The sequence below is a fragment of the Pelophylax lessonae genome (assembly GCF_965119305.1).
Source record: "Pelophylax lessonae genome assembly, chromosome: 2".
NCBI lineage: Eukaryota > Metazoa > Chordata > Amphibia > Anura > Ranidae > Pelophylax > Pelophylax lessonae.
In genome coordinates, this window is record NC_138769.1 from 621299989 (window position 1) to 621315316 (window position 15328).

At 45.3% G+C, this 15328-nt stretch overlaps 1 protein-coding gene across 1 annotated transcript in view; it reads right to left on the reverse strand.

The window, feature by feature from the left end:
• Nucleotides 1-15328, reverse strand: part of LOC309547510 (calcium uptake protein 2, mitochondrial-like) — a 215572-nt gene that overhangs the window by 122927 nt on the left and 77317 nt on the right. The window contains exon 3 of the mRNA XM_082247379.1: nucleotides 1440-1522. Within this exon, the coding sequence (XP_082103505.1) occupies nucleotides 1440-1522 (83 nt within the window). The remainder of the gene's footprint in view (nucleotides 1-1439; nucleotides 1523-15328) is intronic.

The following is a 15328-nucleotide window of genomic DNA, read 5'->3' on the forward strand; positions in this document are numbered from 1 at the left end:
GTATTCCTATGTTTCTCTTCTCCCTCAATTTCTCACGTTGAACACCCTTCTTATCAAAACTGAGGACATATTTGGTTGTTAGGATGCCAGTGGCTGTAGGGTCATAATGATGTACAATGAAAACCTATGGTTTTGCATAACTAAAAGGGAGGCTTCATCTATCTGCTGACTTGTATACATTTTTGGGCAATTTTTAGGCATTTGCCAAGGCAAAGGAACCTCAAGGCACCCCAGTGTGCCTTGGCACCCTGGTTGAAAAAGGCTGCCCTACATAGTATGACAGTTCTGGTCCCTGCCACGGTGTAAAAGAAGGTAAATGGCATGCAAGGTTCTCAAAGATGCAGATTGAGAGGCTCCAGAATGGCTATTATGAGTGGAGAAAATTGTTCTTTTGGTTAATTTTTAACACCACTGCTCCTGTGTGTACTGCACTGTGCAGTGCCTACTGTAATATTAATGGCAGGCATTGAAGGGCAGTTTTGATGCTTTAAAATGCTGCCTAAATGCCTCTTAAATGAAGGATATTGATGCAGGTGTGAATGAGCCCTAACCCTGTGTCCAGGTATTACCAAAGACCAGCAATTGTATGCAGGTGTCCACATCCTTCATAATCGAGGGCCTGACAGTAGTTTGGGGTTCCCCTGGGAGACAGGAGGTCCCTGCCCAGAAGCCAAAGCGTGGGCCAGTGAAGCTGGGAGCTGCAGGAGTGCAAGAGAAGAGAGATACAAGAGAAAGAGTTTTATATGTGAGCACACCGGTGCTGTGTAATGTGCTCTGAAGGACAAACCAAAGGCCTAAGCTTGGGGCCTGAGAAGTGATGTTGCAAGAGGAAGCCAGAAGGCTTGATGCGATTTCACATTTGTGTTTGAAGTGATAGTAAAAGCCCTGAAAGAAATTTTTACTTTCTTAGGAAGAAAAGTGGGCCATAAAGCCCTGAAACATATTTGGTGGCTGGTTTTGAACTCACTGGAACTCACTGTACATTTGTGTGAAACCTCCCAAATATCACAACGGCAACAACAAAATGTGAAAATCTGTTGTTCAGCACAGAAAGGGTACTGAAAAAAGCCTTTATAGGCATAAAGAATTAAAAGTAAATTATATTTAAAAAGGTAATTATTTTGTTACTCTGCCTTATAGAGAACCTGTCAGGATATAAATATGGGAGCATTTATTACACCTTCAAAAAAAGTCAGCAATGGAGACTTCCATATTTATACCCCAAAAGCTATCAAGAAGGGGATATCAACACGATTTCACTAATCAGGGTTAGAAAAAAAGAGACTTAGCAATGTGTAAAGAGCACATAGTAAGCAATCCCAGTTTACGTTCACTGCACTTCGATCACTGAAGACAGAACTCTAATAACCATAGCAATAAGAAGGATCACAGGGGCTCAGTAATATTGGAGAGGTACTGGTTTTAAAGTAAATGCTTACCATGAAAAATTCTCTCTTCTCTACCTGTTCATTTCCATCAGTATCCAGCATTTGGAATGCAATATCAAATCCAGTCTTTGGTTCTGAAAAAGGAAAAATACTCTTAATGACTACATAAATAACAGTAATGTGAAAAGCCCATCAAGTGCCTCCTATGCTTTAAAGCAGGTGTAGTGAATTAAAATTCAAGGAGGTCCGGTCACTAAAAAATGTTTCCGCCGAGGTCCGAATCATAAGTTTGTACAATGAAAGATTGTACACATAATTTTTCCTTTTTTTGGGCGCAAGCCACGCTTTTCTTACCGTTTCCTCCACACACTCTGGTAATACTCTGTAAATGTAAATGTCCCTAACTGTGTTCCTCCTTATATCAGGTGCCCCTACCAGAGTAAGTCATTACATTGGGTTCCCCCATCAGACTACCCCCATGAATCAGTTGCCACTGTCAAAGTACCATCTTATATAAGAAACACTGTATAATGCTAAATACACAAACAAACAAATTGTGCAATATATAATAAGGTGAAAACCAAACAACAAATCTGCTAAAAATAATGTGACAGTGCACAAATAAGAAGTGCCTGATGTCCCACCATCAGTGTAGTTTTACTTCTTACCAGAAATCTATGAATAAGGGCATATGTGCAACCAGATCCAATACACAAACCACGTGCTGGGGAGAGGGACAGATGAGAATCCTCCCACACCTTCCTATGCACAGGAGGTAGGTGAGCCTCTTACCAGATATTCAAACTGTAAGAACCTTAAGGAATTCCCAAACCCCCAGGTCAGAGGTGAGTCAGGAGGAAGTAGAGAGGAGACATTGCTGGAAGTGGCAACAGAGGAGGATCAAGAGTAGTCAAGACTAGCAGGGAAAACCGGTCCATTACACCATCTGGATAAGAGGAAGGAATATACTTTCAGTTTGGGAATTCCTTAAGGTTCTTACAGTTTGAATATCTGGTAAGAGGCTCACCTACCTCCTGTGCATAGGAAGGTGTGGGAGGATTCTCATCTGTCCCTCTCCCCAGCACGTAGTTTGCGTATTGGATCCGGTTGCACATATGCCCTTTTTCATAGATTTCTGGTAAAAAGTAAAACTACACTGGTGGTGGGACATCAGGCACTTCTTAGTGTTTTCTGGCTGTCACTGGCAATATCACCTGCTTCGTTTGGTTTTTCCCGGACATCTGCAGTTTTCACTTAAACTTTGTTACTTACTTTTGTATTTTTGTGCACTTTTGTGCCACATTTGTCACGGGCTTTGGTTATTTCACGTGGACCTTTTTCCACTTTGTATTTATTGTTCACTTGTACCAAATTTGTGCACTGTCACATTATTTTTAGCAGATTTATTGTTTGGTTTTCACCTTATTGTATATTGCACAATTTGTTTGTGTATTTAGCATTATACAGTGTTTCTTAAATGCAGAACACTTTTTTATGTGTCTAGCGCACTTGATTTATTGTTCTCACATATTATTCCACTACTTGGATCTAGAGTTGCTGCTTTACACAGTCCATAATCAGCGCACCTTTCACACTTCACCCTCTTATACAAGTTGTCCCCATCAGAGTGCCCCCTTACATCAGGTATTCACGTCAAAGTGCCCAGTTACATCAGGTTTCTTCATCAGAAGCCCCCTTACATCTGGTGTCTCCCATCAGTTTTCCGCCTTACATCATTTTTCCCCATCAGAGTGCCCCCTACATTAGATGCCATTATCAGAGTGCTCCTTTACATCAGGTGACCCCATCACATCAGGTGTGAACATCACAGTGCCCCTTTTCATCAGGTGTCCCCATCAGAGGGCCACCTTACATCAGGTGTCCCCATCAGAGTGCCCCCTTAACATAACATGTGCCCATCAGTGTGTCCTAACATATGTGCCCATCAGCATGCCCCATTAAAATAAAATTTGCCCATCAGCATGCCCCTTATTTTACTTTAAGGGGCACTCTGATGGGTACATTTATATTAAGGTGCACTCTGATGGGTACATTTATGTTAGGGGGCACTCTGATGGGCACATTTTGTTGTGCCCATCTGAGTGAACCTTACATTAAATGTGCCCACACTGTGAGCTACAGGGTTCATGAGCTGCGCTGAGAGTCCTGCTGAAGGAGACGGGACATGCATATAACATCATACCTCTGTAATGTTCTGGTACCTTTGGGTACCCTAATTACTCTTTCATAAGTGTATGCGCCCCACCATTTTTTTTTGGTAAGGTGCGCATACACCTTTAAGACTGATGCTGTCATCACTGAGCGCCGGACTGGATGGCTATTTAGATCGCCGGTTCTCAATCACATGTGTTCGTTCAAACTGCTTTGTGCCTTGATGCTAACCTGTCTTGAAGCTCTCATGCTTGCAAGCATACCTCGCTGTCGGAACCACGCTGCGCTGATCCCTGTATCCCGCTACCGGATCATCCGCTCTTGCCGAACCTCTCCTCTGCTACATTGCTATTAGTGATAAGTACCCCACAGGGGAAACCTCTATAACCTTTATACTAAGGCTTACACTATCTAGCTCTGCATACTAAGGACTATTACTACATCTGCATTATCTAAGATTGCTAGCTCTTGAGCCTACTACCACCTGTTCTTGCACTGGGTTGATCTCTCTTGTATGTCCACCTGCTACTCTGTCATCTGCTACCATACATGATTGCTAAACCTATCTGCATCCCATCTGCTACTATCTTACTTTCAAGAACATTTCCTTTCAAGTGTCTGTCATCTACCATTTCTACCCAACCTGTCTCTTCAGCCTATCATCACTGTGTTACTATATACATAAGTCACTCTAGGAAACATCTTATTGAGTGTGTGTATTTACTTGCTGAATTGAGATCATCCACACATGATGAGTCATTGAGAGTTGGGATTGGTGTCTCAGCGTTTCTCTACATGACTACTGAAGTGGAATATTTCTGCAGCTGAAAATCCACATCATACGTAAAACGCAGGAGCGTTACAGATTGAACGAACCACAAATGGATTCAGCAGAAATAACCACTCAGATGACACAGTTAAAACAGCAAGTAACTGCGTTAATACACGCACTTGCTGAATTAAAAGAAGACAATCAGGCTCTGTCGCAGCAGGTAATTAGACTGACACAACTTACCACTGCTCAGTCCCCTGAACCCAAAATAAATCCTCCTTTGGTATTTACAGGCGATCGCAAAAAATTTCGCGAATTTAAAAACGCATGTGAGTTACTTTTCTTGCTAAAACCCCGTACCTACCTTACTGATCACATTAAGGTTTGTACTATTATTTCTTACCTATCAGGCGATCCTCGGGCCTGGGCAGACTCTCTTTTTGAGAAAAGCGATCAGCTTCTCAACTCCTATGCCTTGTTTCTAGCAGAACTCACTAGCCTATATGATGATCCCAATAGGCAGAGTACTGCCGATCTTCAATTAAGATCCTTGAAACAAGGTGGGAGACCTGTAGAAGACTTTGTCGCAGAATTCAAGAGATGGACCCTTGATTCAGAATGGAATGATGCATCTCTGAAAACCCAATTTAGGCTTGGCCTATCAGAGGCCGTTAAAGACGAGCTCGCCCGAGCGGATCTGCCAAAAACCCTGGATGCATTGATACAACTCAGTATCACCATAGATAGAAGACTACGAGAAAGAAAGGCTGAGAAAATGGGAATGCCATTATCCAGTTCTTCTCGGATTTCGGCAGTTGACCCCGTTCCTATGGAGGTAGGAACCATACGGCCACCTCTATCAACTATGGAAAGAGCCAGAAGACGATCTGATAATCTCTGCTTGTACTGTGCATCCCCGGATCACAAGATAAACGTCTGTCCCCTAGTCTACAAAAAGAAGGGTGAGTGTTCACATGTCCTCCTAGGGGGATTGACAACTTCAATCACTAACCCTTACCTTTCTGTTTGCTTAACATTACAGTGGGACCAGAACAGGATTACTACTAAGGCCATGATTGACACAGGATCTTGTGGAAATTATATTGACATACGTTTTGCTGCTTTAAATAAAGTTGCTATTATTTCTAAACTTAAACCTGTCTCAGTGAGTCTTATTAACGGTGTTCCTTTATCCTCTGGTCCGATCACTGATCAGACACAGGCACTCCTAGTCACTACTAACGGGTCTCATATGGAGACCACTACCTTCGATCTAATACCTTCACCCCACTTTCCCATTGTTTTGGGACTTCCCTGGTTGCACACACATCAACCAACCATAGATTGGAAGGAACGGACCCTGACCTTCCTCTCTTGCTATTGCGAGGGTACGTGTAACCTCCCGTCTTTCGGGAAGATCCTGTCTGTGGTGACAGATGAGATTGCACCACTATGTTATCAGGATCTCTCTGAGGTTTTTCTTGAGAAAAATGCTCAAGCACTACCTCCCCATCGAGACTATGATTGTAGCATTGATCTACTCCCAAATAGCAAATTGCCGTTCGGTCATGTTTATCCTCTTTCACAGGATGAACTTTCCCATCTCAAAGACTATTTGGATGAGAATTTGGAAAAAGGTTTTATTAGACCTTCCACTTCTTCCACAGCAGCAGGACTCTTTTTTTGTCCGCAATAAGGACTCAGGTCTCAGGCCTATCATCGACTATAGGCAATTGAATGCTATTACAATAAAAGATCGCTATCCTCTACCGCTTATCCCTGAGCTCATTGAGCAGGTGCGTGGAGCTACCTATTTTTCAAAATTGGACCTGAAAGGAGCATACAATCTCATTCGAATCCGTGATGGACACGAGTGGAAGACAGCATTCAGAACCAGATACGGATTGTTCGAATATCTTGTAATGCCAGTCGGGCTATGCAACGCCCCTACAGTTTTTCAACGATTTATAAACAATATTTTCAGAGACTTACTAGATGTCTGTGTTGTGGTATATCTGGACGATATACTTATATATTCACGATCCCTGTCTGAACACATAAGACATGTAAGACTAGTATTATCAAGATTGCTTGCACACAACCTTTATGTGAAACTGAAAAAATGCTTGTTTCATAAAGAAGAGGTACTGTTTCTAGGCTACATCATATCCAAAACAGGAATCGAGATGGACATGAGTAAGATATCCTGCATTCAGGATTGGCCTACACCAACCACACGCAAGGCGCTACAGCGATTCCTTGGATTTTCGAATTTCTACAGGAAGTTCATTAGAAACTTCTCTGCCATTGTGAGACCCCTCACACAGCTCACTAGCATTAAAAAAACATTCAAATGGTCAGATGAAGCAAATAAAGCTTTTCACCTGTTAAAGACAAGGTTTACTTCTGCTCCCATACTACGCCATCCAGACCCATCCCTCCAATACATTCTGGAAGTAGATGCGTCAAACATGGCAGTAGGAGCAATACTCTCCCAACGACCAACTCACACTTCACCACTTCATCCAGTCGCCTTTTTTTCTAAATCCCTAAGCAGTCCAGAGATAAATTACCCCGTGGGTGAAAAGGAACTGCTTGCTATAAAATTGGCTCTGGAGAATTGGCGACATCTACTCGAAGGCACCCAATTACCAATACTTATATACACGGACCATAAAAATCTCCAATATCTGCAGACTAACAAAACTCTCTTGCACCGACAGGTACGATGGTCACTATTCTTTCTAAGGTTTAACTTCCTAGTGACCTACACACCTGCAGATAAGAACAAAAAGGCGGATGCACTATCACGACTAACTGAAGAAAACTACTTTGAAATCCCTTCCGTTCCTAGAATACCTCACAAACGCATTATTGGAGTTGTCCGTTCCTTGAAGGAAGAGGTTTTGCATGGTATAAGTTTGGATTCACCCCCACCACAACTAAATACTGATGCAGAAGGCTTCCTCTACTACAACGACAAACTTTACATACCACCTACCATACGCACCAAGATCTTGGAATTATCGCATGATGTGCCTATGGCAGGACATATGGGTATGACAAAGACTCTTAATCTGATTACCAGGCAATTCTGGTGGCCTGACATGAAAACATCTATACAAAGATTCGTCTCTTCATGCAATGTCTGTGCCAGGTCCAAAATTGACACTACGAGACCATCCGGTCTACTATGCAGTCTACCAATACCCCAAACTCCATGGGAAGTTGTGTCCTTGGGACTTTATAGTGGAATTGCCTCCTTCCAAAGGATTTAATACCATCTTAGTGTCAGTGGACCATCTGACAAAAATGGCACATTTCATTGCTATTCGCAGACTACCTTCGTCCAAACAAACGGCAGAACTCCTGATGAAACAGGTCTTTAAGTTACATGGTATCCCAAAAACTCTTCTGTCTGACCGTGGATCACAATTTATTTCCAAGTTCTGGCAAGAACTATGTCACATACTACGGATCGAGCGGAAGCTCACTTCTCCTTACCATCCGCAGACCAACGGACAGACTGAAAGAGTCAACCAATGCATCGAGCAATATTTACGTTGTTACACTTCTTACCAACAGGATGATTGGGTGGATCTTCTCCCTCTGGCAGAATTTGCCTACAACAACGCAACCCACAGTAAGACCAAGCAGAGTCCGTTCTACTTGAACTATGGGTTTCATCCCTCTATTCTTCCACCACGCATCCTTCCTTCAAATAACCCAGTAGCTTCAGACTATCTTACCCAAATAAAGGACTCTCTGGGTTTGCTTAATACTACCATTGCACATGCTCATAGTCAACAAAAGAAGTACTATGATCTTCGCAGAAGACCTTCTCCTCAGTACGCTATCGGGGACCTCGTTTGGCTCTCAACAAAAAATTTAAGACTGAAAATCCCTAGCAAAAAGCTTGGACCTCTGTTGTTGGGACCTTTCCCAATCAAGAAACTTATTGGAAAAGCTGCAGTACAGCTTACATTGCCAATAGACCTCAAAATACATCCATTTCCCATGTGTCGCTACTGAAGCCCCATGTTCCTGACCAAGGAATAAGGCCTACTATCCCACCTCCTCATCCTGTACAAGTTGAAGGTGGAGAAGAATACGAGATAAAAGAGATTCTGGATTCTCGTATCCACAGAGGAAGACTTCAGTACTTGGTTCGATGGAAGAACTATGGGCCCCAAGACGACACCTGGCTAAACACCTCTGACATACATGCCTCTAGATTAATCCGCAATTTTCATGCGAAGTACCCAGACAAACCAGCTCCAGAGGCCTTCAGGAGCCGGCCTTAAGGGGGGGGGGGGGTACTGTAATGTTCTGGTACCTTTGGGTACCCTAATTACTCTTTCATAAGTGTATGTGCCCCACCATTCTCTTTTGGTAAGGTGCGCATACACCTTTAAGACTGATGCGGTCATCACTGAGCGCCGGACTGGATGGCTATTTAGATCGCCGACTCTCACTCACATGTGTTCGTTCAAACTGCTTTGTGCCTTGATGCTAACCTGTCTTGAAGCTCTCATGCTTGCAAGCATACCTCGCTGTCGGAACCACGCTGCGCTGATCCCTGTATCCCGCTACCGGATCATCCGCTCTTGCCGAACCTCTCCTCTGCTACATTGCTATTAGTGATAAGTACCCCACAGGGGAAACCTCTATAACCTTTATACTAAAGCTTACACTATCTAGCTCTGCATACTAAGGACTATTACTACATCTGCATTATCTAAGATTGCTAGCTCTTGAGCCTACTACCACCTGTTCTTGCACTGGGTTGATCTCTCTTGTATGTCCACCTGCTACTCTGTCATCTGCTACCATACATGATTGCTAAACCTATCTGCATCCCATCTGCTACTATCTTACTTTCAAGAACATTTCCTTTCAAGTGTCTGTCATCTACCATCTCTACCCAACCTGTCTCTTCAGCCTATCATCACTGTGTTACTATATACATAAGTCACTCTAGGAAACATCTTATTGAGTGTGTGTATTTACTTGCTGAATTGAGATCATCCACACATGATGAGTCATTGAGAGTTGGGATTGGTGTCTCAGCGTTTCTCTACATGACTACTGAAGTGGAATATTTCTGCAGCTGAAAATCCACATCATACGTAAAACGCAGGAGCGTTACAACCTCACGTCCAGCTAAGTGAGAGACGCAAAATGACGAGCAGCAGGGAACGGGGGCATCTCACCTCAGGAGCCGCGAAACAGTAAACAGCAGGGGGTGGGGCGCACACGCGATGTCATTGGTTGCAAGGATGTTCGCGGTGGGGATGTGGCACTGTACACTGGTGGCCTGATGGTCCGGACAGGAGCTCGGTCCATGTTCGGACCGCGGACCGCCATTTAAGGACAGCTGCTTTAAAGGATATCATCATCTAATCGCTTCTTACATCCAATCTGTTAATAAAAAAAAATATTTTTGTCTTACCGTAAAATCCTTTTCTCTGATGTTCATTAACGGACACAGCTCCATATCTTCCTTAACCGATGGGTTATGCTGCACCCTACAGGAGTAGGACACTAGGCTGAAAAAAAATTGACTACGCCTATAGGGCAGTTTTAGGGAGTATACTCCCACTTCCTGCAATAGAATCTCAGTTTTGTAACAAGTAGTGTCATAAGAATACATAACCTAACGCCACAGAGGGGTGGGTGCCGTGTCCGTCAATGAACATTAGAGAAAAGGATTTTACACTAAGACAAAATTCCAGTTTTCTCTTTCGTTCATTGAAAGACACAGCTCCATATCTTCCTTGACCAATGGGACGTCCCAAAACAGTGTCAGCATGAGGGGGTGGGAAAAACGCAGCAAAAAAAAAAAAAAATGGATTTTTGTAAGAACTTACCGTAAAATCCTTTTCTCTTAAGCTCATTGACAGACGTAGTCTTCTTGATTCTCAAGAGCTGGGTTATGTTGTCTCCGCAGGAGTAGGACTAGGCAGAATGACAAAACGTTCTGGCTCCACCCTAGGGGCAGTCCCTGAGGGTATATCCTCCCTCTCTCTGCTACAGGGAATCAGTTCTGTTTAAAGCAGTACAGAGAATTTAACCCAACCCAACTCAATGATAGAGGGGCGGGTACTACGTCTGTCAATGAGCTTAAGAGAAAAGGATTTTACGGTAAGTTCTTACAAAAATCCATTTTTCTCTATCGCTCATTGACAGACGTAGTCTTCTTGATTCTCAAGAGCTGGGACATCCAGAAGCAGTGCCACAAATGAGGGGTGGGATTGACAAAATCAAATCCAATCTAGAAGGCCCAACCGGTGCCAAACTAGAAGTTTTAAAGGCTCATTATAAACAAAGAATGAGGCTAAAGAAAAAATTTTCCAACGGAAAAAAACCCTCGAGGTAGACCACTGGTCTCCTCAAATTGCGGCCTGCAAAACCTTGCGGCCAAATGAGGCATCAGACGATGCCATTACATCAACTTTATAATGTTTAGAGAAGGTATGCACCGACGACCAGGTAGCCGCCTTGCACACCTGGACCACTGACGCCTGATGGCGAAAGGCCCATGACGCACTAAGTGCCCGAGTGGAGTGCGCCTTAACAGGGAACGGGGGCTCCCGACCCTTAATAGAATAAGCCTGCACTACCGTCTGTCTGATCCATCTGGAAATGGTCGCGGCAGATGCAGGCAACCCCTTTTTGGGTCCATCTGGGATCACAAAAAGTGAATCCGTCTTGCGAAACGAGTCTGTCGTTTTCAAGTATACCCTGATCGCCCGGACCACATCCAAGGAGTGCAAAGCAAATTCCCGAGGATGACTGGGCTTAGGACACAGGGAAGGTAATACAATTTCTTCATTCAGATGAAATTCTGAAACCACTTTTGGTAGGAAGGATGGATTCGGATGAAGAACCACCTTATCTCTATGAACCACCAGATATGGTGAACGACAAGATAATGCGGCCAGTTCTGACACCCTGCGTGCAGAAGTAATAGCCACCAAGAAGGCCACCTTCTGGGACAACGTGGGTAGAGGAATCTCCCTAATATTCTCAAAGGGAGGTTTCTGAAGAACCGACAACACTAAATTAAGATCCCAGGGGGGTAACGGCGCGTGCACTGGCGGAGCCAGATGTCGCACCCCCTGGATGAAATTCCGCACCAAGGAATGAGTAGCCAAAGGCTTCTGAAAGAAGATGGCTAATGCTGAGACCTGACCCTTGATAGTACTCAAGGCCAGTTTCTGCTCAACCCCTTGTTGCAGAAAAGCCAATATTCGACTAATCGAATAAGACCGAGGACGGAACCCCAAAGGTTCACACCATGCAATGTAGGACTTCCATGTGCGATGATAAATCTTTCTGGAAGTCGCTTTCCTTGCTTCAACTAGAGTAGGAATAACTGAAGCTGACAAACCTTTGTCCTTCAGCACCTGGGTCTCAATAGCCAGGCCGTTAAAGCCAGCGATCGTAAAGCAGGATGGAAGATCGGTCCCTGAGACAGTAGATCCTCCCTGAGAGGAAGTCTCCATGGGACGTCCGCCACCATTCTGACCATGTCGGCGTACCAAGCTCGACGAGGCCAGTCCGGAGCTACCAGGATTACTGGGATTCCTTCCTCCTCTACCCTGCGAAGAAGTCTTGGCAGTAACGCGAGAGGAGGGAAGGCATATATTAGCTGGTATTGCCCCCACGGGGCGATCAGTGCGTCTGCGGTTTCTGCTAGAGGATCGCGGGAGCGAGCCACGAATCTCTGAACTTTCCTGTTGAATCGTGATGCCAACAGATCCACATCCGGGGTGCCCCACCGTAGGCACAACTGGTGGAAAATGTCTGGATGGAGGGACCATTCCCCCTGATCCAGGGTCTGACGGCTGAGATAATCTGCCTGCCAATTCTCCACCCCCGGAATGAACACCGCAGAGATTGCTTGAACAAATCGTTCCGCCCAGCGAAGAATGCAAGCCACTTCTTTGGCCGCTCGGACACTCTTGGTGCCCCCCTGATGATTGACATAAGCCACGGCCGTGGCATTGTCCGACTGGATCCGAACCGGGCTGCCCTGGAGCTGCTCGGTCCAGTGAATCAGACAAAGTCTGATCGCTCTCAGTTCCAATACATTTATCGGTAACCTGGATTCTTCCGGGGACCAAAGTCCCTGGACAGATAACTGACCAAGAATTCCTCCCCATCCGGATAGACTGGCATCCGTGGTCACTATCGTCCAATATATTGGCAGAAATGACTTTCCCTGGCTGAGCATTGGAGACCGAAGCCACCAAACCAGAGACTCTCTGGTCTGTTTGCTCAATCGTATCTGATTGTCCAGGGATTCCGGATTCCGATTCCATCTGAGAAGAATCTCTTGCTGAAGAATTCGGGTATGGGACTGGGCAAATGGGACTGCTTCGAATGAAGCCACCATCAACCCCAGAACCCTCATGCACGTCCGAAGGGAAGACCAGCTGTTGGACAGTAACAACTGGACTGCTGATTGAATCTTTCGAAGTTTCCCTACCGGAAGGAAAACTCTCGTCCTGACTGTGTCTAGAATTAGACCCAGATATTCGAGCCTCTGGGTGGGAACCAGAAATGACTTTTGCTGGTTCACCAGCCACCCGAATTCCTGTAAAGAAATCATAGTAATTTCTATGTTTTGTAGCAAGGTCTGAGGAGACTCTGCATGAAGCAGAAGATCGTCTAGGTAACCTAGAATCGATATACCTCTTTGGCGCAGAAGTGCCAACATTGGGGCCAACACCTTTGTGAAGACCCGCGGAGCCGTGGCGAGACCGAAAGGTAACGCCACAAACTGATAGTGGTTCTCCTCTACGGAAAAGCGTAGAAAACGCTGATGTCCTGCGAAAATGGGAATGTGAAGATAGGCGTCCTTGATGTCTATGGACGCTAGGACATCCCCTGGATGCAGGAAGGCTGCTACCGTGCGAATGGACTCCATTCTGAATCTTATGTTGACGAAAGAATTGAGTGCTCTTAAGTCCAGAATTGGACGCACTTTGCCCTCTTTCCTGGGTATTGTAAACAGGTTTGAATAAAACCCTTGAAACCGTTCTGTCCAAGGAACGTGGACTACCACTCCTTGTTGTAGTAAATCTGTGACTGCTCTCCGCAGATCTTCTAAACGGTCTGCGGATAGACGGATATTGGAAGGGAAGAATCGCGCCGGTGGGAGAGATCGAAACTCGATCTTGTACCCTGACCTTATGACTTCGCAAACCCATTTGTCCGGGATTCTGGAAAGCCATGGATCTGGGAACCGGCGAAGACGTCCCCCCACCCCAGTTATGGGTGGGGGCGCACCTTCAGGCTTTGGATGGTTTATCTTCAGGTCTAGAGGGGGCGGGCTTTTGCTTGCCCGACCAACGACCCCTGACGCCTCCTGCAGGAGCTTTGGAGGACTTAGTTTTTTCACCCGCTGGACGAAAAAACCTCTTGTGAGCAGAAAAAGAAGGCCCTCGTCTTTGACGAGTTCCTCTACCTTTAAAATTTTGCGGTAAAAAGGTGCTTTTTCCACCGGTGAGATCCTTAATGATCTCATCTAAGTTGGCTCCAAATAGACGCTCTCCTGAAAAGGGGATATTAGCCAATGCTTTTTTGGAACCTTGGTCGGCTAACCAACCTTTTAGCCACAGTGTACGCCTGAGAACCACTGCTGAGACTGATGCTCGCGCCATTAATGGAGTGGCGTCTAACGCCGCATCACACACAAACTGTAACCCCTGTATCATTTGTTCCAACAAATCTGATACCGCCTGAGGGACTTCTTCTAAATCCCGGCGTAACCACTTGGTCCATTCAGTTACAGCCTGCGAGACCAGACCAATAGCAATTATTGGTCTGAAAGCTGATCCAATCAAGGAAAACATGGTGCGAGACATAGCTTCTATCTTGCGATCCACTGGATCTTTAAAAGACGGAGCGTCTTCTAAAGGAATAACCGTGGCTTTATTCAATCTAGCAATTGGTGAATCCACCACAGGTGGTTCTGTCCATTTCTTAATAAGGGTTTCCTCAAACGGATAACGCCTGTCAATGCGTTTAGAAATATTAAAAGTGCGTTTTGGCAGACGCCATTCTTCTTCGATTGGATTGCCAAAACATTTGGGCAATGGAAAAACCTTCGCCACTTTGATGCGCTTTTTAGTCCCAAAAGGGATCTCAGTTTCAGCTATTTCTGATGGAATACCCTGTAACCTTAAAGTCTCTTGAACAGATACAATGAGTGCGTTTACCAACACTTCCTCTCGGGCTATGGCGGATGCCGAAACATCCTCCTCACTGTCTGAAGAGACAGGACCCGAGACACCAATACCAGATGAAGTACCTGCAACTGCAGAAATAGGCTCAGAGTCTGAATCCGAAGTTTCAGATAATAAGGGGTTAGGCGGGGGTCGCTTTCTTGCGCCCTGTCCCTGACAAGCCACTTCCACCCGGGACACAAAAGTTTCCATAATAGCTGACAAAGATTCAATTGTCAATGGGGTGCTGGAGGATCCCGCAGACCCCTCGAGGGGATCCGGAGGAGATACATGAGTGGCAGGGTCCATGTTAATACAGGACACCTTTGCCAGCAAAAACAAAAAAACTTTTTCTTTTTTTTTTTTTTTTGTGTTTCTCCCCCTAGCGCAATAGCGCCCCTCAGAGTACCTGCTTCTCGATCCCAGAGAGAGAGAGAGGGACCCCCAAGGCTCACCAACCGATGCAGTGCAGTTTCCAACAAACTGCAGTCAGCGTCTGTCTTACACAGACTGGAAGGAGCTGTTTGCTTTTTCCCGGGCAGAAGGCGTGGCTCCGCCCCCTGTGTACGCCTTCCGGCGTTCCCAGCCCTCCACGAGGTAGCTGGGCTCACAAAACATGGCCGCCCCCATAGAAGAGACATAAGACTCCAAAAACATGGCGGCCGGCGTGACCTGAGGACATACATGCATTCGGTCTACGGCAAAATGGCGGCGGACCGCCGATATCGTCTTCCCAGCACATCCACCTGCACTCTGCTACG